The sequence below is a fragment of the Malurus melanocephalus genome, unplaced genomic scaffold (genome assembly GCF_030028575.1).
Source record: "Malurus melanocephalus ecotype Western Australia unplaced genomic scaffold, MMel_1.1 scaffold_644, whole genome shotgun sequence".
NCBI lineage: Eukaryota > Metazoa > Chordata > Aves > Passeriformes > Maluridae > Malurus > Malurus melanocephalus.
The window spans coordinates 309373-332989 of NW_026623876.1; the positions used below are offsets into that span (position 1 = coordinate 309373).

The window sequence follows — 23617 nt, forward strand, 5'->3', positions numbered from 1 at the left end:
AAATGAATGATGTCTGTTGTTTTTCTGGAATATGTGTGCACAGAGGAGCCTCAAAAACAGAGGTGTAATTGCATTATTTGGGTGGGAGGGGTGGGTTGGTGGTGTCCTTTTTTTTTTAGTATCAGAATCCTGTCTATATCCAGGAAAATACTCGATTTTGATGAGACAAAGATATTGGGAAGAAAAAATAGATTCAATAAAGAGAATTTGGTCCAGATGTGGGTAAGAGAAACATGTCGGGGTATAGCTCAGTCCGGGTCAGGCTGCTTGCGAAGAAGTGCGGGGGAAAGGCAGCGATTCGGCCTTTCTGACAGCAGCTCTGAAGAGAAGCAACAGGACTCGGTTTAATTACTAAAAAAACCTTTGACCCCAGCTTTGGACTCTGCTAGCTCCATCCTAACACTTAACCTGCCCTCACAAGCGGGGATGATGCTCCTCCGGCGGTGGGGATCGGCTCTSCGGGCATTGGAGCGGCGAAGGCTCTGTCGCCGGCTGTGCCCGGGGGCTGGCTCTGCCCTGGGCCGGTTTTGTCCCGGGCTGGTTGTGCCCCGAGCGCGCCAGCGCCGAACGCCCGGAGAGGCCGGACCGCCCCCACCCCGTCCCTCCCCTCGGTGCCCCGTCCCTCCCCTCGGTGCCCCGTCCCTCCCCTCGGTGTCCCGGCTGTGCCCGGATCGCGGCCGCTGCGGGCCGGGGGGCGGAGCTGGCGGGGCCATCCCAGCCCCACGCCGGGGCCATGGCGGTCCGGTTGGTGTTGCGCGGCGCCGGGAGGGCGCTGCGGGCGGCTCGGGCGCTCYCCGGCGGCCCCGGGCCGTGTCCTGGCCGCGGCTGCGGGGAGGTGGCGGCGCTGCGGCTCACGGGCTTCAGCCAGGAGCAGGCCCGGCGGCTCCTGGCGCTGCAGCCCCGTCTGGACCCCGAGCGSCGAGAGGCGGCGGCGGCGCAGCTGCTGCTGCTCGGGCTGAGCGCCGAGGCCGCCCTGGCGCTGCTGGAGCGGAGCCCGGCGCTGCTGCGGCTGCCCACGGAGCGGCTCCGGGAGCGCGCCGAGGAGCTGCGGCGCCTGGGGCTGGACGGAGGTAGGGCAGCGTGCGGGGGGACGGGGGGGACACCGGGGCCTGCCCGCTGACCCGCTGCTCGCAGGCCGCCTCCAGCGGGCGGTGAGCCGATGCCCCCAGCTCTTCCACGTGCCCCGGAAGAGGCTGGAGGCGGCGGTGCGGCTGCTGCGGGAGCGCTGCCTTTTCACGGCGGAGCAGCTGCGGGAAGTGCTGGGGACCTGCCCCGCCGTCCTGCTGGAGGAGCCGCGCACCCTSCATCACCAATTCCAGGTGAGGGCCGGGACCCACGTTCCTGCCGGAATTGGCTGCGGGAATAGGGCTGTGCCTGACACCCCCCGTCCCGCCCGCAGTACGCCTACTTCAGAATGGGGGTCCGGCAGAAGGAGATGGTGAAGGCTCGGCTCTTCCGAATGCCGTTTGCCGAGCTCCGAAATCGGCACATCTTCCTGGAGCGCCGGGGGCTCTACGAGACCCCACACAAAGGGCAGACCCAGACCAGTAACCCAAAACTAAAGGACATCGTTCAGCTCCCGGAGAAGGATTTCCTGGCCAGTCTGGCCCTCTCTACCCCAGATGAATATAAGGTCTTCAAGAAGCTGCTGGCTCGAGAGGAGGAGGAGGAGAAGGAAGAGGAGGATRTGGATGCACAATACACAGAGGAAGATGATGATTTGGACAGATAAAACAGCCCGGGAATGAGGAGGTGAGGCTTTAAGGTGCCCGAGCCCTCCCCTGCTGGTGCACTCTGGGTGCTTTGGGCTCTGACCCCACACCAGCACAAGCCAGGATGGGTGCAGGGCCCCATGCGTGGGGCACCAATAAATCCCACCTATCAGATACAGCAACACTCATTCCTCCTCATTGACCAACTACTTAAAAAAAACAGTTTCCATAAAGTGTTTTTATTAAAAAAAAAAAATCAAAACACCCTAATTTATTTCCAAGACTAGGTTAAAACCTTCCGGCTGCATTACATACTGTGCCAGCTGTGGGATGGGAGGCACTGGGCTGCTGTGCCAGCTGACAGTGGGGACCAGGCTTCCTGGTGCTGTGGGGACAGGTCCTGTGGAAACAGAACTGTCCCCTGGCAGGGCCACCTCCACAGCCCCTGTCAGTGCTGATCTCATGGCTGACAGAGCAGGGGTGTAAATGCTTTCAGACCACCGTCCCAAACCCTACTGTCAAGGTTTCCCCTTGCCCTGCTCTTCCTGGAAAGGAGGGCTGGCTTCTTCTCCTGCCTTGGGAAGGTAGGGCTGCTGCACTTGCCAGGCAGCTGGAACAGGACCAGGCAGCCTTGGAGGAAAACAAGGCACATCTCTGCTGTGAGAGCAAAGCTAGAGGTGGTGCAGGAGGGGAGTGGCACACGGGCCAGCTGGTCGTGGCTTTACCTTGTCCCTGCCACTGGCCCCYGCAGCCTGTCTCCAGGMTGAGCACTGTTACACTGCTCCCSGGTGGTGGCAGGAATGATGAAACTSCTGGGCSTGTCCTGCTCTCAGAGCATCTCCCAAGCTGCTGCTTGGGACACTGGCTGAACAACAGAGCCCTGTGATGTTCAGGAGGGGAGGGCCTCCCCATCAGAATAATCCCACCCTGCTGGGGCCATAACGCTCTATACCATAACTGCGATATATCTCTGGTATGTGTTAATTTATAATATACACYGTGTACGTTAATACACACATCTATGTTTAACTAGTGTTGTCATACAAACTCACAAAAACTAGGAACATTTCTAAGCTACACTTTTTCTTTCCTTGCCTGCCCTGCTGCAAGTCCTCTCCTCCACACACCCTGCAGCTCTGATGCCACAGAGAAGGCAAACTCAGGGTGCAGTGCAAGGGGATGGCACGTGTGGCACCAAGCCTCTGCTGTGCCCTGCACTKGTGTGGAGGCAATTACAAGTGTGATGGTATGCCTCAGCTGACAGACTTCACCTATAGATCACATTTAAGACTCTTTTTAGGTGCTCTATTGGTTTCTGAGCTGGAAATTTGGTTAAAACCAGGGATTGTTTACAAAGCAAAGAAAAAAGSCAGGCAGTAGAAGCTGCCTCAACTGCCCCTGCTAGAGCAGAGGAAACAGGAATGCTCTTCCACTGCCCATGCTTGCCTCACTGCTCGGAACTGCTCACTGTTYCTAACTCATCTACAGAGGCTGCTCCCCAGAGCAGATTTTTGGGGGCCAGATTCCAGGTGATAGCTAAGGCTTTTTGGTCTGCATTAAACTGTTTTATTTGAGGGTTATAGGTAATTTATAACCTTGGATTAGGAAAACTGATTGGTGCAGATGCTGTTGGCAAGGAGCTGGGCTGATCCCTGAGTGAAGCAGGGAGCCCGTTGCTTGTGCAGAGTGGCTGGGGGTGCTGAGCAGGGCCAGCCTCCTTAAGGGACACTGGTGCTCAGCTCCTCAGGGGCAGAGAGGGGGCCAGCAAAGGCAGTGCTGGGCTAGCGGGGGGAAAGGGAGCACTACTCAGTTTGCTGATCCAGCTGCATGTCCCTAATGGGCTGGAGGAGAGGGAGAGGGTGACACCAGGCAGGAAGGCTCCCCTGCTGTGTTCAACCCAGTGAGCAGATGTGATCTTCCTGGTGTTCAAAAAGCCCTTAGGTATGGAAAGACGAAGCTTCTACTGCTTTAAGCCCTGTGGAGGAGCAGGAGGAAAATGAGCTGGTGTGCAGTCTGGCTCTTCCCACCCTCTGCACCAGTCTGGGCTGAGAGAAGGGGACYGGCCATTTCTAGGCCTCCAGCCTTTGCCTGGCCCATTCTGTGCAGGAATCTCTTGTTCATGGAACTGCAGAGCCAGAGGGAAGCAGAGCATTGTCTCCTGCTATTCCTGCCCAGCCACAACCAGGAGSCCTCAGCTGTAAGCCCTCACACCCCCTGGACACAGTATTGTGAGCCAGGCCCTGCACCCTTCTCCCCAACTCCCTGCTTGGGAACTGCCCCTGCCTACAGCTGAGGAGGGCTGCAGCAGGTACTTACTTCTGTGGCTTCTTCAGTGTGTGACTGTTGCTTGGCTTTCTGGAAGAGAAGGGAGGAGAGCGTGGTCAGCCCTTTGGCCACTGCCCACAGGTARGCACACAGCCCTGGCAGCCAAGCCCTGGTCATGTCTGTACCCCTTTCCCAGTGCTCCCCCAGCCTTAGTGTCCCATGCATGCTGGAGGACACCAGTCAGCCACATCCTGCTGCCCAGGGGCACAGGAAGGCTGGCACACTCTGCTGCTGGCCATACCTGCTGCTCGTCCTCTCAGAACTGGTGCTCTCACAGCTCTCCTTGTAGCAGATATCCTGGTGTACCTTGTAAACTCTCCTGGACCTACGTGAGTGTAAGGAACAGAAGGGAGAGATGGGCTTTGATGAGTGTGAAGGGGATGTCTGGGTGTTCCTCCTATTTCCTTCCAGGCTGCAGTAGCCAACCTTGGCAGGGRTGGGGCCAGAGGACTGATCCCAGCCAGGTCTTGGTGCCTGCATCGCAGGGAGGCCGGGGGCAGAGCAGAACCCCCCCATGCCCTGGCATTGCCTCAGGGCCCCCCAGCCCTCTGCTCGCAGATGGAGGGGCAGCCAGGAGCTGGATGGGATSTACTGCTGTTTGGGGGTCACACACAACAAACCCAGCCTTGCTGCCACGTGGGTGGGTAACACCAGCGTGGAGCTGTCACTTCAGCAACACCCTGCCCTGATGTGCAGCTGGGGGTAGCCACAGGGGCAGCCGGGCTGCTCAGCCTGTGCTGGGGAGGGGGCAACTGCCAGCTGGGCTTGGAGACGGCCTCGTGCTTGCTCTCCCTTCCCCAGAGCTGAGCTGCAGGGAGACATCCCTGGCTCACGAGGGGAAGGGGGGAGCAGAACAGGCAGTACTCACAGATAGTGGCAGGTGCCTCCTTCCCACACTGGGAATGACCTGGTTTCCRAGTACAGCCGTGTGCACGAGTGTGGCACCTTCTTGCAGGCTGCTTGGGGAATAGGAGAGGGGAGCTATCACTGAGCCCATCCCTGGCCCTGCCTGCCTGTGCCTCGTGGCAAGGGCCTGGTGAGGCCCCCCTGCCTTCCTGGCTGTGCTGGAGGGCTGGCCTTAACRGAGCTGACCCACCAGTAGCAGCAGAGCCCCCAGCCTCACAATGCCCACGTAACTCAGTGGGTAAGGCAGGGCTTGCCAGGCAGAGGCAAAGAGCTCTGTCAGGAGCAGGGAGCAGACCTACACTCATCTCCTCGAACTAAGAGCAGAGCCTAGCCCCTCTCACAGCTGCCAGCACAGATCCCTAGCAAAGCCTGGGCACCATGGGAGTCCCTGGGTGTTGGCAGGGTGTGCTGGGTAACCTGCATCCTGAGGGACCTGTGACAGGGCCAGCCACCAGCCTGGCACTGCGGGAGGAGGCTCAGCCCTTGGGCACAGCCTGGCACTCACCCAGCTGGCAGAGCCGGCCCTTGAAGCCTGGGCGGCAGGCGCAGTGGTAGGACTCGTCGTCTCTGGTACAGGTGCCTCCATTCCTGCAGGGGTTCTTGGAGCAGTTCTGCCCCTCTCCTGCAAAACATGTTCCACCATCAGAGCCTGGAGCCACAGCACAGCCCTGCCAAGCCCCCAGCAGTGCCACGGTGCTCCCAGGAAGAGCAGGGGGGCAGGGGTGCCTGCCTTGCCCCCAGGGAGGGCAGGCTGGTGCTGAGCCCCTCGCCTGGGGGACCAGGGCTGGGTTCCATGCTGTGGGTCTCTCCKGGGACTTACTCTTGTTCTTTGCCTCACGCAGCTGCAGTGACAGACTGTCCCAGCTGGACACCTCTGTATTCTCCAGCCTGACGGGGGCCTCTGGCTCTGGACAATGAGAAGGTTAAACATCACCTTCCAGACCCAAAGGTAGCCCTTCCAAGGGGATCCAGCCTGCCCACAGCTTTGGGGCACTGGGCAGGCCTGAGGYAGTGTTTTAGTCCTTCCCAGCTGACATCCCTGGAACTGGGGTGACACCCTCACTCCTCCTGGAAGGCTGTGGGGAGGGAAGGGCAGAACCAGGATGTGCAGTGAGGCCAAGGGCTGCCCTCAGGTGTGCCAGGCTCCTTTCCCAACCCATGGTACGGGGTTCCCAGGTGCTCTAGGATACCTTGGGCCAGCCATCTAGGGCTGGACTACTGAGGGGTTTCTCAGCCCTTCCTGGGTGTGAGGCTGTTCTTGATAGTGGGAGCTGTGGTTGCTATGGGGCTGCACTGGAGAGCTCTGGAGTCACTGCTCAGGCCCCTGCTGCTGCTTGCAGGGAAGAAAGGCAGCTGTGCCACAGTCAGCATTGCCTCCCATCAGCAAGGGTGTTTCTCTGGGCTCCCCTGGCAMGTCACCACTCTCCTTGGGCAGGAGTCTAACAAGCAGAGCAGATGTCTGCCTGCTCAGGGCCAGGTGAGAGGGCTTCACCCTCCYCTATGGCTCCCCCAGCCCTACAGCAGCCTGACCAGCTTCCCCCTCACCTTGCAGGGAGGTGCAGGAGATGGCACTGGATRACACAAAGGCAGCAGAGCACTTACGTGTCTTCACCGTGATGGATTTCCCCGGTGCAGTGCCAAACCTGGCGCTGATCCTCCCTCTGCCATCCACCAGCTCTGTGAACCTGGGGCAGGACAACCAGAAGGCTGTGGGGCACCTCATGGGGCTGGGGGTATGGCAGCTCATGGCACTGGTGGCATCAGCCTCTGTACAAGGCCCCATGGGGGACCTGGTCACAGTGCAAGGAGCCTGCCTGCCTCAGGATCCCCCTGGGATGAAGCTGCACTCCAGCAGCAGCACACACCTGGACAGGGAAACTGGGAGTGCTTGGGCCGAATGCTTGGGCCGAGTGCTAGTGGAAGAGCCAGGAGTGCTGAGGCAGTGCCTACCTGGGGGCTGTGGAGGGCTCCTCGGCTGTGTCGTGGTCTGCCAGCAGGCGGAGCTCGGGCAGGAAGGCAGGGGGCAGTCTGTTGCGCAGCACCCGGGGGTGCCCCGCTTGGCTCCACCGTCTCTCTGGAGCCCCATCCCTCTGCACTGCACACCCAAGGATGAGGCTTAGTGGGAGCCAGCAACCGACCTCCCAGCCAGTCCCATCCCATCATTCCCAGGCTGCCAGGTGACATGGACACTCCTACACCAGGCATGCAGGTGCCCATCACCAAGCTGTAACTCTGCATCTGCCCCTYGCTAACCCTAGAACCCCCACCTCCGTTCCCAGTGGACCAGTGTGTTGTCCCCAAAGCCTTCTGCAGACACCCAGTGCTGGGGCAGCAAGGGCTCATCACTGTCGGCCAACTGGTTTCTGGCCCACTCCCCTGCCATCCCAGTGCCTCCCTCGTGCTGCAGCAGCCCAGCAGAGCCCCGGGAGCACTCACAGGTGTTGACRTAGAGGTGGATGGGCTCGCTGTGCAGCTGGCCCTGCTCCGTGCTCTGCACAGCTGTCAAGGACAGGTGGTACCGCTGCCCGGGCAGCAGGTCCCGCACCGTGTAGGACACCAGCTTCCCGTTGGGCACGTAGCGGCTCTTGACGCTCTGAGCAGTGGTGACATTGATGATGTACCCCTCCATGGTGCCAACGGGCGGCTGCTCCCACGCCATGGACACAGAGGTGGCGGTGACGTGAGATGCCGTCAGGTTTTGCGGGGGGAGAGGCCCTGCGGCAGGCAGGGGATGGGGAGGAGAGTGATCAGAGCTGGTGTCCTTGAATGGCCACCACCTTACAAGTGTGCCAGGGCCCCAGCTTGCATGGCACTGCCCAGGCCAGCCCTGAGCCTCTTGCTGTTGCTGGCCTCACAGGCTGGCAGCTCCCACGCCTTTCCCTCCTCACAGCTTTCCTGCCAACCCCTGGCAGATACCAAGCCAGGATGGCAAAATCAACCTCACTCACTTGTCCACACGTGAAAAGGGGCTGTGGCTAGGCTCTCTGAGGGGTGGTCTTCCATTCCCAGGCCACTCAGTGTTGTGACATGGATGATATATCGCTCTCCTGGCTGCAGATCCCTGCAGAGGAGGAAGATAGGGTGGGAAGGGGTAAGGGGGGCGAGCTGAGGGAGCCTATGCCTCGGCAGCACCCCACTCACAGGAAGGTGTACTTGGCCACGCTGCTGTTCAGCTCCACGGTGCGGCCTGCCAGGTCCCCCATCTGGCGGATGGAGACCCTCACCCTACTGACAGTGGAGTGCTGGAGTCGGTGGAGAGCCCATTGCACCGTGATGGCACTGGCAGTCACATTYGTGATCTCAAAGCCTTCCACCGGACGCGGTCCTGGCCGGAGCAAGCACAGAGGACAGTGGTCATCGTGGGTCACCCCATCCCATCCTGCCAGAGCTGCTGGATCACCTTGCCCAGTGGAGCAGCTCAGTGCCCCCTCTCCCATTGAACCCATGTTCTCCTGTCCTCACAGCCTGCAGCAGGTGGGAGGCACATCCCTCTGCCTGCCCACAGGGCTTGTTGCCACTCAAAGCTCCCCCAAAGCTGCCCCTCTGCCCAGCCCCCCACCACAGCTCCAGAGGAGGGGTTGGAGTGCCCAGGCCTGGCCCTAACCATAGAAACAGCAAGGTCAGGAGACCTAGAAGATCACCCTGTCCAACCATCCTCTCAGCACTGTCACTATAACACCTAAACTACCTCACCCAGCACCACATCCAGATGCCTCCTGAGCACCTCCAGGGATGATGCCTCTACCACCTCCCTGGACAACCTATTCCAATGCTGGACCACCCAAAGAGTGAAAAATTTTTACTATTATCTAATGTGAATCTCCCCTGTCTTGGCTTCAGGCCATTTCCTCTTGTCCTCTCTCTGCGGGCATGACAGAAGAAACCACACTACAGCCTCCTGTCAGGGAGTTCTGGAGAGCAATGAGCTCCCCCCTGAGCCTCCTCAAGGCTAAACAAACCCAGCTCCCTCACTTGTTCCTCATATGTTTTCTAGACCCTTGACAAACCTTGTTTGTCCTTCCCTTGACATGCTCCAGCACCTCAATGTCCTTTTTAAGCGAGTAGCCCAGAACTGAATGCAGTACAGCCTCAACAAAGCCAAATCACTTCCCTAGTTCTGCTGGCCACACTGCTCTCAATACAGGTCAAGATGCCATTGGCCTTCTTAGCCATCTGGGCACATGGTTGGCTCATATGCCATTGGCCTTTTTAGCCATTTGGGCACATGGTTGGCTCATATTCAGCCAGCTGTCAACCAGCAYCCCCTCATCCCTTTCTGTTGAAGAGCTCTCAAGCCACTCCTCCCCCAGGCTGAAGCTGCAGGGGTTTGCTGTGACCCAAGTGCAAGATGTGGCCACTGGCCTAACTGACCATCACRCTGGTGTGCTCAGCCCTTTGATTGAGTGTGCCAAGATCTCTCTCAGAGCCTTCCCACCCCCAAGCAGATCAACAYTCCCATCCAGCTTGGTGTTGTCTGCAAATWTACTGGGGGTACACAAAACCCCTATATCCTGGCCATCAGTAAATAGGTTAAACATGACCGACCCCAAACTGAGCTCTGGGGAATCCCACTAGTGACTGCTAAGTCCATAGCACCCTCCAGGTGGCCATCCTGAGCCCAGGTCTCACTGACCCCAGCACCTGGCTGTGGTTTGAGGCCTCATGAGATGCTGTGCCCAGCACTGTCCTGCTATCTCCTTCCCTGGGCTTTACTTGGTCTCAGCCGGCTGAGGGAGATCTGGTTCATGGGCTTCACCATCACCATTCTCCTCTCCTCACAGGCCATCTTCTTTCCTAAGCCTAATTCCCTCCATCCTATTTGCATTTGCAATCCACCCCTACCTGCCGTAGAAAACGGGATCACAGCTGCTCTGCCCATCCATGCTCCAGAGGCATCACTGTTCCCCTTCCTCCATCCATGGAGCAGAGGGCCCTGACAGCCTCTGCCCTCACTGTGTTCCCACACCAAGCCCAGCAGCATGGCAGGGTGACTGCTCCCTGGGATTGCACAAACCCCGCTGCCTGCCCTGCACAGGGGCTCCTCATACTCTTGCGGGCACAACGACAAGGAGCAGAACAGCCTGGCCCAAATAAACAGCATTCGGGAGCAGTCCCTGCTGCAAGCTCCCTTACAGCCCCTGGACAGGGTGAGCCACYGGGGGTCAGCCCCTTTTACTCACAGCCAAGAAAACAGCGATTCTCTGTGTCAAGCACTTTCCAGAGGGCCCCAGCTGGATTTTAGGATCTGCACCAGCAAACCACGCTGGAGCTGGTGGCAGGCTGGAGGCGGCAGCACAAACCCTGGCACCCGCAGGGGCCACGCACGCTCACGACCGTGATCCCCCTGGGGACGCTACTCACTAGTGCGCGTGGTGAGCATGACGGGCCTGCTGATATCATTCTTGTTGTTCACGTTGCGTTTGACTGAAAAGACAGAAATATTGTAGGCTCTGCCGGAGGTTAGTGCCCGCAATTGGTGGGCAGAACGACTTCGGTCCACAAAATCTGTCCTGCGGTAAGAGCCGTCGAGGGATACGTACGTCACGGCGTAGCCGTCAATGAGTTGCCTGGCGGCTGCGTCCTCAGGCGGGTGCCAAGAAATCAACACACCAGTGTCCTCCACCCTTTCCACCTTTAATGAGGTTGGTGGCAGCAATTCTTCAGGGTGTGTGCAAAAGCAAAGGGGAGAGGTAATGCCATGAATCTTTAGAGAACAGACCCCATCAGTGAGTGGCAGAACAACGGCAGTAAGAGGACAAGGTCCTCGCTTGTCTCAACTGGCACACCTGGCAGGGCCTTGGTGGGGGTAAGCCACCCCTGGCCTGGCAGGCACAAGGAGCCAGGGCACCAGGAGCATTCCCTGGCATCACTGATGGCCAAGCACTTGCCACTGTGGGGTGGGTGAGGGCTCCTGGGGAGGCCAGYACCAAGAGGCTTCCCTCGGATGCCTCTGCCTCCCCTCCTGAGGGCATCCGAGGGATTGCCGTTGCTGCGGGGGAAAGCTGTTCCCGTGTYCTGGTGCCAAGGCTGGCACCTGCGGCAGCGTCTCAACATGCCAGCACCCACCCATGGCACCGGTGGGGCAYGGGCTGCTCCCCCCAGGCGAGCCCCTGGCCCTGCCCGCCTCAAGGAGTGCTGCTGGTCCCATATGGTGTCGAGCCCCTTGTGGGCAGTGGGCACTGCCAGGCCGGCGTCAAGCCCCACATCACGTCCTGGTGCCGCTGCTGAGGGCCTTTACCTTTTTCGCAGTTCTTGCCTGTGTAGCTGACTTTGCAGGTGCAGCTGTGGGTGCCATTGCTGGGCAGGCAGTAGCCTCTGCTCCCACAGGGGCTGGAGAAGCACGGGTCACTGGCTGTGGGAGAGGTGCCAGGTTTGGCAGTGTCAGCAGTGCCACTGAGCCCGGGGTTGCCCTGCGCTGCTCTGCCTGGCTCACCTGTCTCACAGTGGTAGCCGAAGAAACCCTCTGGGCACACACAGAGGTAGGAGCCCCCGTAGCTCTCACACTCTCCTCCATTTCGGCAAGGGTCTGACTCACAGGCATCCACTTCTGGAGATGGGAGAAGGCCAGTGGTGAGGTGTCAGTGTGCCACCGGCCAGCTCCCAGCTTCCACGAGCAAGTGACAGTGACAGATCCCATGGGGGCAGCAGGGCGGATGCATAGCCCAGGGCACAGCTGGGCTGGACACTGAACCCCCACTGTGCCACCACGATGGCCACATCCCCTGGCAGGGATGGACACCTTGGAAAAGGAGACCATCACTGGTGGACACCTCATTCCTTTCTCCCTCCCCATCAGAGCAGTTTCAGCTCTGCCCCCAAAGCTGCAGGCAGGGAGGTGCAACAGTGAGCACCCGATGGCTTGGGGTCAAGGTGTCCAAGACAGTCACCAGCCACTTGGCATGGTGCCAGCCCTGGCACTGTCCTGGTGCCCACAGTCCAGCCTCCCACTGGCCCAGGAAGGGAGAGCCCCTACCTGTCTCACACTGGGTCCCCAGGAAGCCCTCAGGACAGTAGCAAGCAAAGGACCCAGGGAGGTCCTGGCAGGTCCCRCTGTTCTTGCAGGGCTCCGACTGGCACTCGTCAACATCTGGGGTCCAGCAGGAAGAAAGGTGCCAGCTYAGCACAGAGATGGCTGGTGGCTGGGATAGAGGCTTGGAGAGGCAGCACTTCTCCCACAGGGCACAGGTTCTTCCCATATCACTCACTTCCCAAAGCCCAGTGGCYGGGATCATCCCTGCTTCTGGATGCCTATTGTCTCATGCCTGCCCCTGAAGCAGGCACATGGCATGGGGATGTTCCTTCAGGGACAACCTGGGGACAACTGGCAGTGCCCATAGAGAGATCCCACTGGGTGCCTGGGTTATGTCCCCTCATCGAACTTCCAACAGCCCACCTTCTCCTGCCACTGTCCTCTGCCCGRTCCCAGGTCTAGAGCCACCTGCCAAAGTCCACCACCTCCCACACTGCCCATCATCCCCAGCCAGGAGCAGCACCTCCCTGCTGGAAAATCCTACACTGGCTCTGAGTCCTGGGAGAGAAGCCTTTGCCTCAGGGCACACAGCTGCTGGTAACCTAGCTCTTGGCCATGGAGTTCACAACCCACAGGGCTTTCTCAAGGGCTGGAGGGTGAGGAAGGGACTGTGACAGTCCTGGAGCGTGCCTGGCATGGTCACTTACCCAGCTCGCAGTGGTGGCCGGTGTACCCTGGCTGACACACGCACAGGAACGCAGAGACACGATCTTTGCACTGGCCACCATTCAGGCAGGGCTGGGACTGGCACTCRTCGATCTCTAAAGGCATTTGAGCAAGGGAGAGAGAAAGCCAGAGACGTGAGCACAGGACAGGGATCCTGGGGGGAAGGCAGGAGTCAACTGGAGTGCATATCCTGGGGTCACCAAACTGTGGTCATGCCCACAGCCCACCGGGATGGTGTCCCAGGGCTTGTCCACTCCCCASCGCTCCTCACCATCACATTCGGGGGGGTCGCTCCAGACACCCGGCACACGGCAGACACGGGGATGGTTGTACTGGCTGAGGATGTAGCCCAGCTCACACTGGTATTCAGCCAGCGAGCCCACCTTGGTGGAGTTGAAAGAAGCCTGGGCATGCTTCACCTCGCTGGGGATGCCACAGTCGACCTCTGGGGGGAGACAGGGGATGAATGGAGCCTGCAGAGGCGCCCCAAGTCCCCAGCTGGAAGGGGAAATGCAAGGCCCTTACCAAACTGGCAGTGCTTCCCTACATAGCCCACAGAGCAGGTGCAAGCATAGCCCCCGCCGAGGTCCTCGCAGGTAGCCCCATTCTCGCAGGGGCTAAGAAAGCATGGGGAGGGCACTRGAAGAAGAGCAGAGCAAAGAATGAAACCAGAGCCAGCCCCCTTCCAGCAGAGCACAGGGAAGAGTTGCAGGGAAGGGGGCTCAAAGCAAGCGGYGAGCTCCTGCCAGTCAGGCCCATCATCCTCCCAGGCAGCCCCCAAGGACTGGCATGCCCCACCCTCCTCAAACCTACCGATCTCGCAGTGCCGGCCAGTGTAGCCCAGGGGACAGTCACACTTGTACTTGCCGATGTAGTGGAAACAGGTGCCTCCGTTCTGGCAGGGCCCCGATGCACAGGGGTCCGGCTTACCTGGGGGCACATGGTGGGTGTGAGCCCAGTGAGTGGCCCAACTGTCACCTCCCCTCCCCAGGGGGCCCGGGGGGCTGTACCAATTTCGCAGTGCTTGCCGGTGAAGCGGTAGGGGCAGGTGCAGTGGTACTCTCCATCCGCCTCCCTGCAGGTGCCMCCGTTGCGGCAGGGTCCGGTGCTGCAAAGCCGAGGCTTGGCTGCAGAGAGAGCRCCCAGAGCGGGGTCACCTGGAGCAGGTCACCCAGAGCTGCTGCCTCCCACCAGCACCCCACCAAAGCCCTTGCWGTGGGAAGGCTGACTGCATAACCACAAAAACTACACCTGTGCAGACATGTGCTGGGCCTTAGGGGCCCATGAGTGCAGGAGCTGGGGTACAGCTGCCTGCTCCCAAGGGCAGAAGCTGTGGCATGTGAAGAAAAAACATCAACACCAATGGTGTAGTACAGGAAACAACTGGATCAGCTGCTGTGACTTTTGGGTGTCAAGAAGGGAGTCATTACGTCCTCCCTCTACCCTGTAGGATGGGATGGAAAAACCTGCACCAATTTCCAGCTCTGCAAGTAACTGTTTATTTCCCAAAAAAAGATCCAAGCCCTTCTCCCAACCTCTGCCAGATGCTGGGGCCACAGGGAGACCCTTGCAGGTACCTTTCTCGCAGTGCATGCCCAGGAAGCCTTGAGGACACTCGCAGATGTACGAGTCATCGTGAACATTGCAGGACCCTCCATTCAAGCAGGGCTCTGAGTCGCAGGGCGAAGGCATCGCTGCAGAGCCAAACACTGAGTGTCACTGAGGATGTAGGGCCAGGGGTACAAGGGCAGTTGCCCGGCTGGGGAGGGCACCCCCAGCTCATCCCCACCCCAGGGTTGTTCCCATAGCCCCGTGGAGCCTTACTGTRGTTGGTGCCGTAGTTGGTGTGGCAGACGCAGAGGTAGCTCCCGCCATACTCCATGCAGTAGCCACCGTCCGGGCACTGCGTGTTCATGTTACACGGTGTTGTGGTGACTTCTGCAAGCACACGGCCAGCGCCGGCCTCCCTCAGCCAGCGGCAGGAGGACACCCACATGGAAACAGGAGTCTCCTAACTCTGCAAGGTCCGGTGAGATGGGACAGACCCTCTGTTCTCCGTGGCACAGACAGTACAAATGGCTATGCCCAGCCTGAGATGCCCAGTGAGCTTCAGCAAGGGAGTGCACAAAGGCTGTGACTCCCTCCCCACCCATGGGATCTGGGCTGAGGCAGAGGCTGGGAGAGGCACAGCTCAAAGGGGGAGTGATGGAGATGGAAGCATTGCCATCTTATCAGGGGACAGTATTTCCAGGCTCAAATTCAGTGTGTGTGCCCCTGGCACTCCCCTAGGCTCAGGCACAGGCAGCGTCTCCTTGCTTGCCCAAAGACTGCCTGACTCAAGCATCCCGGAGGGATTGAACACAGTAAACAAGAAGCTTTCACCTACCGAACTCACAGAGGAGACCAAAAAACCCAGGAAGGCACTGGCAGACRGTGACGTTCCCCTCCAGACAACTGCCCCCGTTACGACACTCACATCCCTCAGAGAGCTCTGCAAGAGAGGAAACAGGAGCTTCCCAGGACCTCTCCTTCTTGAGGGCAGGGACAGACAAGCGTCTTGCCAGGTGCCACTCAGAGAGGAAGCCCAGGTGGGCAGCAACCCTGAGGCCTTCCTTCAGCAGGACAGCCCCTCTGTTCAATCCCAGAGCCCTGAACAGGCACTCTGGGGCTGCCGCTTCTCCCTCTCATGAGCATGAAGGCTCCCCTTGAGATAGTGCACCCCACTAGGATTCCCCTCGGCTGGTACTCACGGTCTCGACAGTCCTGTCCAGTGTAGCCCTCCTGGCACTCACAGACATAACCCCGCTCGGTCTCCAGACAGCTGCCYGCATTCTGGCATGGGTGGGAGAGGCAGGCACCAGGCACACGGGGCCCACCTGTGGRGAATGGGGAGGCTGAGCTGCAGGGGAACAGTCTGGGGCTGGAGGCCCCAGCACAGTCAAGCAGCCCCACAGGAGGGTGTTCCCTCCTGGCAGCACCATGACCCCTCCACATGTGCCACCCASCAGTTTCAGCCATGCCCATGACTGACACAGCTCTTTGCAGCCATTCCCATCCAGTTCCCCTGACTGCAGCTCCCATGCCAGGCTGCTCGAGGCACAACCCCACGCACCATACTGGCAGTTGTTGCCRTAATAACCCGGGGAGCAGGTGCAGATATAGCGGCCAGGGCGGATGTAGTTGCACGTCTGCCGGTTCTGGCAACTCTGGTCCTCGCAGGAAGATGAATCTGGTAAGAGGAAAGCAAAGGAGTGAGCATGAGGAGAGCCTGGGCCTGGGAGAGGGGCCGTGATAGCCAGCAGAACATGGGGGACACAATCCTTGGGATGGGTCATCTCGGGGCACAGGCACCTGTCTCGCAGCGCTGTCCCACAAAGGGCTCCAGGCACACACAGGTGTAGTTATCAACCAGGTCGATGCAGTGCCCACCGTTCAGGCATGGGCTGGACTCGCATTCATTCACCTCTGCAAGGGGAGGCCGGGAAATGTGGTCAGGTTCAGTGTGGGCACAGCCAGCTCACCTGGTGCCTCCCAGCCTGGATTATGATCAGGAGGGCGAAGGTAACAGATAGAAAAAAATAGGTGCCTCTGGCAATTCCAAGCATTCCCCTCCCAAAACTACACCCAGCAATGAAGCTGACTGGGAAGGAAGCTTGCCAAAGGCATGAAATGTCACCATCTCCACCCACCTGTTTGGCAGTCCACCCCTGTGTACCCCGACTGGCACAAGCATRCTGCTGTCCTGTTCGTCACCTGACAGCTCCCACCGTTCTGGCACACCCTGCTCTCACATGGTGAATCTGCTGCAGAAGAATACAAAACAAAAGAGGGGCGGGGGTGTCAACCCAGACACAGGACCACCCTCTACACCTGGTGATACCAGGCCTAGGCAGAGTACAGACTAGAGCCACCCATGCACCTTCTGCCAGGAGACAGTGGCCRTGTCCCCAGTCATGACTATCTCCAAAACCTATCCTCAGGCAGCTCAGCTCTTTCATCCTCCTGCACCTCCTGGATGTCAGCCTGCTGTGCTGGGCATTTCTCCCTCCCTTCCTTCCTCCCCCAAAAGTCAACTCCCTTCTCGCCTTTTCCACTGGCGCGGCAGCTTGCTGGGAGCCAAATGCTTTGGCGGCACTTCCAGTGGCAGGCGGAGGCCAGCGGCGGGGGAAGCCTGTCACCACGGCCCCTGCCAGGGGCTGGGAGGGTCTCCACTGGCTTTGAAGAGCTTGGGACCAGAGCATCACCTGCAAAAGCAGGGCTTGCAAGGCTTGTTTGAGCACTGGCTGCCAGCTTTTCTGGCTAAGGGAGTGGTGGTGGAAGAGTGCTGGCGGCAGCACTGAGTGAAGCCCTCGGAAGARTCAGTGGCAGGAAAGGCTCGTGGCCAGAGAAAAGCTTCTTTTGCCTGAAGCAAGCTGAAATCCAAGCTGGCTGTCACAAATTGCTTGAGCCCAGCAGCTACTGCAGGAGCCCTGGCCTGAAGAGCCCTCCCAAGAGCAGAAGTGCCCCCCAAGCCTGGGGTCTCTGCTTGTCGAGCGCTGTACTGCTCACCAGTCTCACAGGTGTTGCCTCTGAAGCCTGGTGGACACCTGCAGGTGAAGCTGCCAGCACCATTGAGGCAGGTGGCTCCGTTCTGACATGGCTGGGAGAGGCACTCATCCACATCTGAAACAGAGCCCCGGGGGGAACAGGAGCTCAGGGCAGGGACACACAGAGTGCCAGCACATAGCAGTGACACTGGGAGCGAGASCTGCTCCCTGCAGCCAAGCACTCACCAACATGGCACCTCTTCCCAGTGAAACCGGCCAGGCAGGAGCAGGTGTAGGAGGGGTTCCCCGTGATGCAGTCCTCGATACACTTCCCCCCATTCAGGCAGGGCCGCAGTGTCAGGCAGACAGAGGCTGTGGGAACAGGCGGTGACGCCTGTCAGCCCCCTCCCTGGCAAGGCTCACCTGCCACCTTCCAGCCACACCAGTGCCAGGATCTCTCCCTGCACCCACCCAGCTCCCTGGGGTGCTTGGGGAGCCCACGGGGCTGCCTGCCCAATGGCGGGGCAGGGTCTGCTCCTCGTGGGCCCCCTGGGACAGGGGGCACTTTCACTCCTCCTGCGCAAGGGGGAGAGGCTGCACAGGTCTGCAGCCTGGCTGGGGGGACAAGGTCTGCTCTGCTGGCTGGGGGGACACGGACATGCCCTCACTTATCATTCAGGGCAGAGGGAAAGGGGATAGGAGAGCCCATGTACAAAAAATGCACCGATAACGCAAGACACACAGATCATGAGTGGGAAAAACATGGCTGGGGGAAGTGGGGATGAGGAACCGGAGACCAGCAGCTCTGTGGGGGATGTGCCAGGACCCCTGGAGTGGGGAGCATGGACCAAGCCCTGGCAACCTAGCCCTACATGGCAGGCTGGCATTCAGCAGCCCTCCACAGGGCTCAGCCCAGCGTACTGGGACTGAYGGACAAGTGCACCCACAATGGTGCTGGCCCCTCATGCCCTGCCTGGCAGCCAGCTGGCAGGGTCCCAGCTGTGCACATCACCTCCTCCCCAGCCTCCCTCACCACTCCCCACAGGCTCCTTTAAACTAAGAACTCTTCCTCCCCTTCCCATTTGCTCTCCCAGCCCATTCCCAGCCCCAGGACAACCATAGGTGCCATCCCAAACTACAGCCGGTGCTGAAGACGGTCCCAGAGAGCTGCCTCCCCTCCCTCCCCCCAAAGCCCTTCCAGACATCTCTTCCACCCCGCGGAAGTGGGGGTTGAGGCAGGGAAAGACGGGGCTGGAGAACAGTGTGGGGTTGGGTTGGGAGTTAAGTAAACCTAACTGCTGTCCTCTTACTTGTATTGCTGCAGCCCCCCACTTGCACCTGGGCATCATCGATTCTGAACACCCAGCGCCCGGGGATACCCACATTTGTCGTCATCTCCACGTCAGCGATGTCATCAGTGCGGGATCCRGGGATATTGAAGTAGCGCTTTCCATCACCAGCGTTAAAACCTGCCTGGAAGGACAAAGGCAGAGAGTAAAGAGACATCACTAGTGCCTGGAGGAAGGCAGCTGGAGCACCCCGACTTGTCTCTCCTGTCACACAGCACCACTGGTGGCACCRCTCAGACCAGCTCTCCCCTTCCAGTGCCACAGGCCAGCGCTCAGCCCTGTCCACTCGATAGGATAACAGGGTGAAGTGGCCATTTGGCCTGCTCAGTCCCTTCCTGGGGATTCAAATCCCATTTGCTTCCTCGCCACCTGCAGCATCCTGCCTGCTGCAAGCTGGCAAGCAGGGAGCCAAGTGTGGATCAACTGTTGGTAAATTCACACACATCCGAGCAGCAACCGGGGTTTTTGTGGGTGTGGGTGTTGGCTTTTTTTCCCTTTAACACAACAACACACACAGGGATGAAAGAAAACTTCAAGCAAAAGCTGTGCTAGCTGTGGCAGCTGCTCTTAAAGGCTGAGGTTAGGAAGGAAAAGGGACTGTGAAGCAGCAGCCAAGGCAAAGACCTGTGGTTTCAGGATAACAAAGCCCCCTGTATGGTCTCAGCTTTGGGAGCCAGAGCACACACAAATATTTAAGAACCCTGAAGAAGAGGAAAAAAAAATAAAGAACAAGCAGGGGGAGGTTTTCCACCTCCAAGAAACCCAAACAGGAGCCACAAGCTCTCAAGGCGGATGTGCTACCCAGGCACCCCAGGGGCCACGTGCACCACTTACCTGTGCTGCGATGCCACCAAGCCCAGCAAAGTCCCCCCCACTGCTGGCGTGCATACCCGTGGTCCAGGTGATGGACTCATAGTTAAAGATGGTGAAGGAAAGCTTGCCRTCCGTGATGAGGACAATCTGGAAAGTGTTTACCTGCAGCAGGGAGGGGAGGAGAGCATTGAGGGACGATGAACCAGTCAGAAAATAAAGTGACAGAAATTACAATCAGCAAAGGGGTGTTTCCATGAGCTCCAGTCCTCCTCTGCAAGCAACGGCATTAATTATTATTAATCCTATAAATAATTATAATAGTTTAATAACTATTTCTAATTCTAACTTGCTGTGATCCTGAGCGAGAGCAGCTTGCTTTTCCTCCCATGGGAATGGGAAAAAATGGGGGAAAACATGGATATTGAGCATCTGGAAAGCAAAAGGCGCTACCCTTTTGCCCAAGAAGGCTGGTGATGTAAAGCCTCTACCCGGCACAAAGAGGAGGCTTTGTTATTGCCAGCCCACCACAGCAAGGTATCGTGATGGAGCCATCCACTGTGGTCAACTCAGCCCTGGTGACAGCTTTGTGCCACAAGTGGCAGCAGGTCTGGCAGCCCATGGGTGGCTGCTTTGCCTCAGCTACTCACTGGTGAAAACGAGCTGCCCCCGAAGAAGGTGACTCGGTACCACGTTGCAATGAAGACCCACTGTGCAGTAAACCCTGGGAACTCAGGGAAATACTGGGCAATGTCCCTGCTYGCTCTCTCCAAGATGGGCTGCTCGGTGCTCTCTCGGTAGTATATATCACCTGCCCGCCGATTATCCACATCCGCCCAGAAAGCAGCGACCACACGGCGGTCCTTGGAGATGGGGAAGGCCACTGGCGTGAACTGGGAGACCTCCTTCAGGAACGAGATGATGCCATTGTTGTTTACCTGCAGAGACAGGGGGAAAGAAATGGGTGGTCACAGCCAGCTCCTGCTGCCAGCAGGAATCCATGTTTTAGAGGTGCTTTCCATTTCACCTCTCTCTCCCCCTCCCCTTTCCACAAATACTGGAGCGCTTCCCCTTCCTGTCCTTAGAAGCAGAGACGTGCCTCAGCACCCACAACACCCACAGGCCCCCGCCTCAGCYGCCTGCTCGCTGGAGCGCGGCTGCGGGCAACTGCCCGAACAAACCCAGCCCTGTTCTCCGGGCCAGGGGAAGGGGAACAGCTGCGAAAACTGCAGGAGCCCTGCGCATTAAACAAACAGTGCCCGGTGCGTGGGGCCAGCTCACGGCAGCGCTCTTGGCAGAGCTGGAGCCTGAGCTCGCTCCCCAGTCTCCCGGCTCACAGGCAGCCCACGGGGCTGGACCCTGCTAGCAGGGGGGCTGTGGGCGCCGGCCCATGTGGGCACTGGCCCAGGGTGGGAGGAGCCTTGCTGGGCAGCAATCCATCCACCGGCATGCACGGCACTCCGAGGGAGCCAACAGGCTCTGGAACCCCAGGTGACCAWGTGCCGCCATCCCACGCAAAGCCCCCGGTGCTTCAGCAGGCTGCTCTCATTAAAGTGGGGCAYGCCAGACCCCCAGGGTGACACACTTCAAGCTGCTCCTCAGCACTGACTAATTGGGGCAAKTAGGGTTCTGGGATGCCCGGCTCATGGATGCATGGCAGAGGCAGCCTCAGCCCAGGGAAGGAAACTGGAAATTGTGGATGTTGCTGCCTTGGAGCGCTGCCTTCCAGCTTGGGGATGTAGTGGGAATGAGGAAGGTGAAGGAGTGCCTTGCCTGCCTGAAAAGGCTGGAGGGGGCAGGGATCAAAGGGAAATGCTCTCACCCTGAGCTCCCAAACTGCCAGGAGGAGACCCTGCCAGCACTCCGCCACAGTGCCATGGATGGCAGTGCCGTCAGCCCCCAGCCACTCTGTTGCCCAGCCCACAGGCGACAGTGGGACAGGCAGGAACACAGAGCCCCCAGCCAAGCTCTCCAGTGTGCAATGTCTGCCTCTGGCAAACCCCTGGGCTGTAGGATGGAAAAGGGGGCCAGAGCTGTAGAGAGCAGCTCTGGCACACGGGCAGGCAGTGGTGTCACACTTGTGTGCCAAAAAGGAGCTGGGAGCCAGCATCCCAGGAGCCGTGTGGAAGCCAGCATGCCTTCACCCCAGCTGCCAACACAGCCAGGCATGGGGGCTGAGCTGTGATGGCCTTGTGCAGCCCCTGGGGAAGGTCCCCAGCTCCTGAGGAGGGTTCACAGCCCCTCCATTTAAACGCAGGGCAGTCCTTACTGTGACTAAGGGAAGAGGATTCTGTTTTCCCAAAGCCTCCGTAACCCCACTGTGTCCGCAGAGGAACATTCTTCCCTTGATTAAAGCAAGATGGGAGAGAACCAGAGCCAAGAAGGGCTTTTTTTGTTGTTGCTGGTTTTTGTGAAGGAGGAGGGGGTGGTTAGAGGCAGCCCTTGAGAACAGAGGTTTCCAGGTGAACTCAGCCCTGTGCCAGTGCCCCCGGACAGCAGCTCCCTGGGGGCCCCTGCCACATGGATTTCTGTACTGGGGGAAGGCAAGCTGGCCCTGCAGAGCCATGGGGTCTCAGCTCAGGGAATCTGATCCCTGCAGCCCCTCCAAGACCTAGAGCTACACTGTGGATCCTCTATGGGACAAGCACCATGTCACTTGGCTTCTCCCAGCCTCTTCTATCTTTCCATGGTGGCTCAAGCCCCRTGCCCAGATCCCTCCCCTGATGGCACGGCTGGCGCTTTGATCAGGGGAAAAACAYGACCAGGTAGGACCAAGGACCCCAGCACTGAGCCAAGGCAGTGGAATGTTACATGAGCACAGCTCCAGGATGGCATCGAGGCAATGCTCAGCTCTCTCCTCCACCAGCCGCGTCCAGGTCATCATTAAGCCCAGAGCAAACCAGGGAGAAGGGATCAGGAAGCCAAAGGATTCACTGTGCCGAGTGGGAAGCGACATGGGGAGCCCAAATTTCACTCCTGGATGTAGGACAACACCATCCAAAAGACTCCATAGACAGCCAGGCTCAGTRGGGTTGCCTCTCTGGTCACAGCTACAGGGAACATAATGGGCTAGGCATGAGTTCTGTGGCTACAGAGCCCTCCAGGTGGCTCAGGGGCTGCAAGGGAGTGTGTCACCAGTAGTCCCAGCAGCCCAGTGGGTGGAGGGAAAGGCAAGGGAGTTGGATGTGCCGAGTGGGCAGCCCAAAGGGCGGCTGTCTTTATTCTGCATCACCCTCAGAGCCCTGCAGCAAGGGCCACCATGCCAGGGCTGCAGCACACCAACTCTGAACGCCAGATGTATCCAGCTCCCTGTCACCAGGCCAGTCCCACACGGTGTGAGTATGCAGGTACTGCAGGCTCCAGGCTAAGTCCAGGCACCCCACCGTGGGTGATTGCTTTGCCCAGCATTCCCAAGGCAGTGGGGCCAAGATCCTTGCTGGGGACCCCCACCCTGAGCCAGGGGTCCAGCATGCTTCCCCACCGCATCATCCTTGGCACACTGCTGCTCCTCTGATGGTTCCAGTTAAGCGGGAACCACCTGATGACCCCCAAGAAAACCCAGATTCATCCAAGCTCAACAGGAAAGAGGAAATAAGAGGAAGGGGAGTAGAGAAAATAAAAAGAAGGAGTAAGAGAGAGGGGGAAAGAGGGAATAGAAGGAAATAAATAGGAGGGAGGGAATAAGAGGAAATAAACAGAAATAAGMGGAAAATACTCACATAGAGGCCGGTGTGCCCCGCACCAAAGAAGGGGAAGGGGATGGAGAGGGGCCGGAGCTCGGAGCCACCGTCGTCCTGCTTCCGTGTGGCGGCGTCACCCTGGGCCGGCCCGAAGGGGTAGAAGTCCCCCAGCGGCACCTCAGCACCGGCCCACAGCCACTCGCCCAGTGCCACCAGCACGGCCCAGCCTGCCAGGACCTGCATGGCCGCCGGCAACGCCGCTCGCCTCTCACGGGGGCACCAGCCACCGAAGCATGGCGGGGGCGGGGCAGGGCGGGGCGGGGCGGGGCAGGACGCCCGCTGAGGGGCACGGGGAGGGCGGCTGCTGCCCGGAGCTGGGCGCTGGGACCGAGCACCCGGAGCGAACCGGAGGCCCCCCGGCTCCACCGCCGCCGAGCGCCCTCAGCCCGCCGGCCGCGCCCTCGGGGCTCATTTGCATATTGGGGTGTGGCCGCCCAATGGGCGCTCGGCGCGCCGGGGGGCGGGGCTCGGGGGCGGGGCTCGGGGCGCGCTCCCCGCGGGGGCGGGAGGGGAGGCAGCGCTGCCCCACGCGCGGAGCCCCCGCTCTGCTCCC

At 59.5% G+C, this 23617-nt stretch overlaps 2 protein-coding genes across 5 annotated transcripts; one reads left to right on the forward strand and one right to left on the reverse strand.

Moving 5' to 3' along the window:
- The first annotated feature begins 702 nt into the window (after positions 1–702).
- On the forward strand, positions 703–1956 carry MTERF4 (mitochondrial transcription termination factor 4). Its single transcript, XM_057383603.1, has 3 exons — positions 703–1070; positions 1135–1319; positions 1400–1956. The coding sequence occupies exons 1-3, from the start codon at positions 734–736 to the stop codon at positions 1730–1732; spliced, it is 855 nt and encodes a 284-aa protein (XP_057239586.1). The 5' UTR covers positions 703–733; the 3' UTR covers positions 1733–1956.
- A 2-nt stretch (positions 1957–1958) lies between these two features.
- SNED1 (sushi, nidogen and EGF like domains 1) lies at positions 1959–23442 on the reverse strand. Of its 4 annotated transcripts, none has more exons than XM_057383602.1 (33): positions 23044–23442; positions 19975–20262; positions 19349–19489; positions 18476–18638; positions 17412–17537; positions 17188–17301; positions 16329–16442; positions 15991–16104; positions 15752–15868; positions 15390–15515; positions 15026–15130; positions 14464–14577; positions 14217–14333; positions 13650–13766; positions 13453–13569; positions 13165–13278; positions 12911–13084; positions 12621–12734; positions 11917–12030; positions 11377–11490; positions 11182–11295; positions 10305–10367; positions 8085–8268; positions 7892–8004; positions 7380–7658; positions 6894–7038; positions 6546–6628; positions 5764–5850; positions 5449–5565; positions 4906–4993; positions 4279–4362; positions 4029–4067; positions 1959–3687 (listed from the first exon to the last, which is right to left on the reverse strand). In XM_057383602.1, exons 1-33 carry the CDS (start codon positions 23245–23247, stop codon positions 3681–3683), a joined length of 4110 nt encoding a protein of 1369 aa, XP_057239585.1. In that variant the 5' UTR covers positions 23248–23442; the 3' UTR covers positions 1959–3680. The 4 variants fall into 4 exon arrangements, with proteins under 4 accessions (XP_057239585.1, XP_057239582.1, XP_057239584.1 ...); XM_057383599.1 differs by having other exon boundaries at positions 10305–10601; XM_057383601.1 differs by lacking the exon at positions 13165–13278 and having other exon boundaries at positions 10305–10601.
- Positions 23443–23617: the final 175 nt, after the last annotated feature.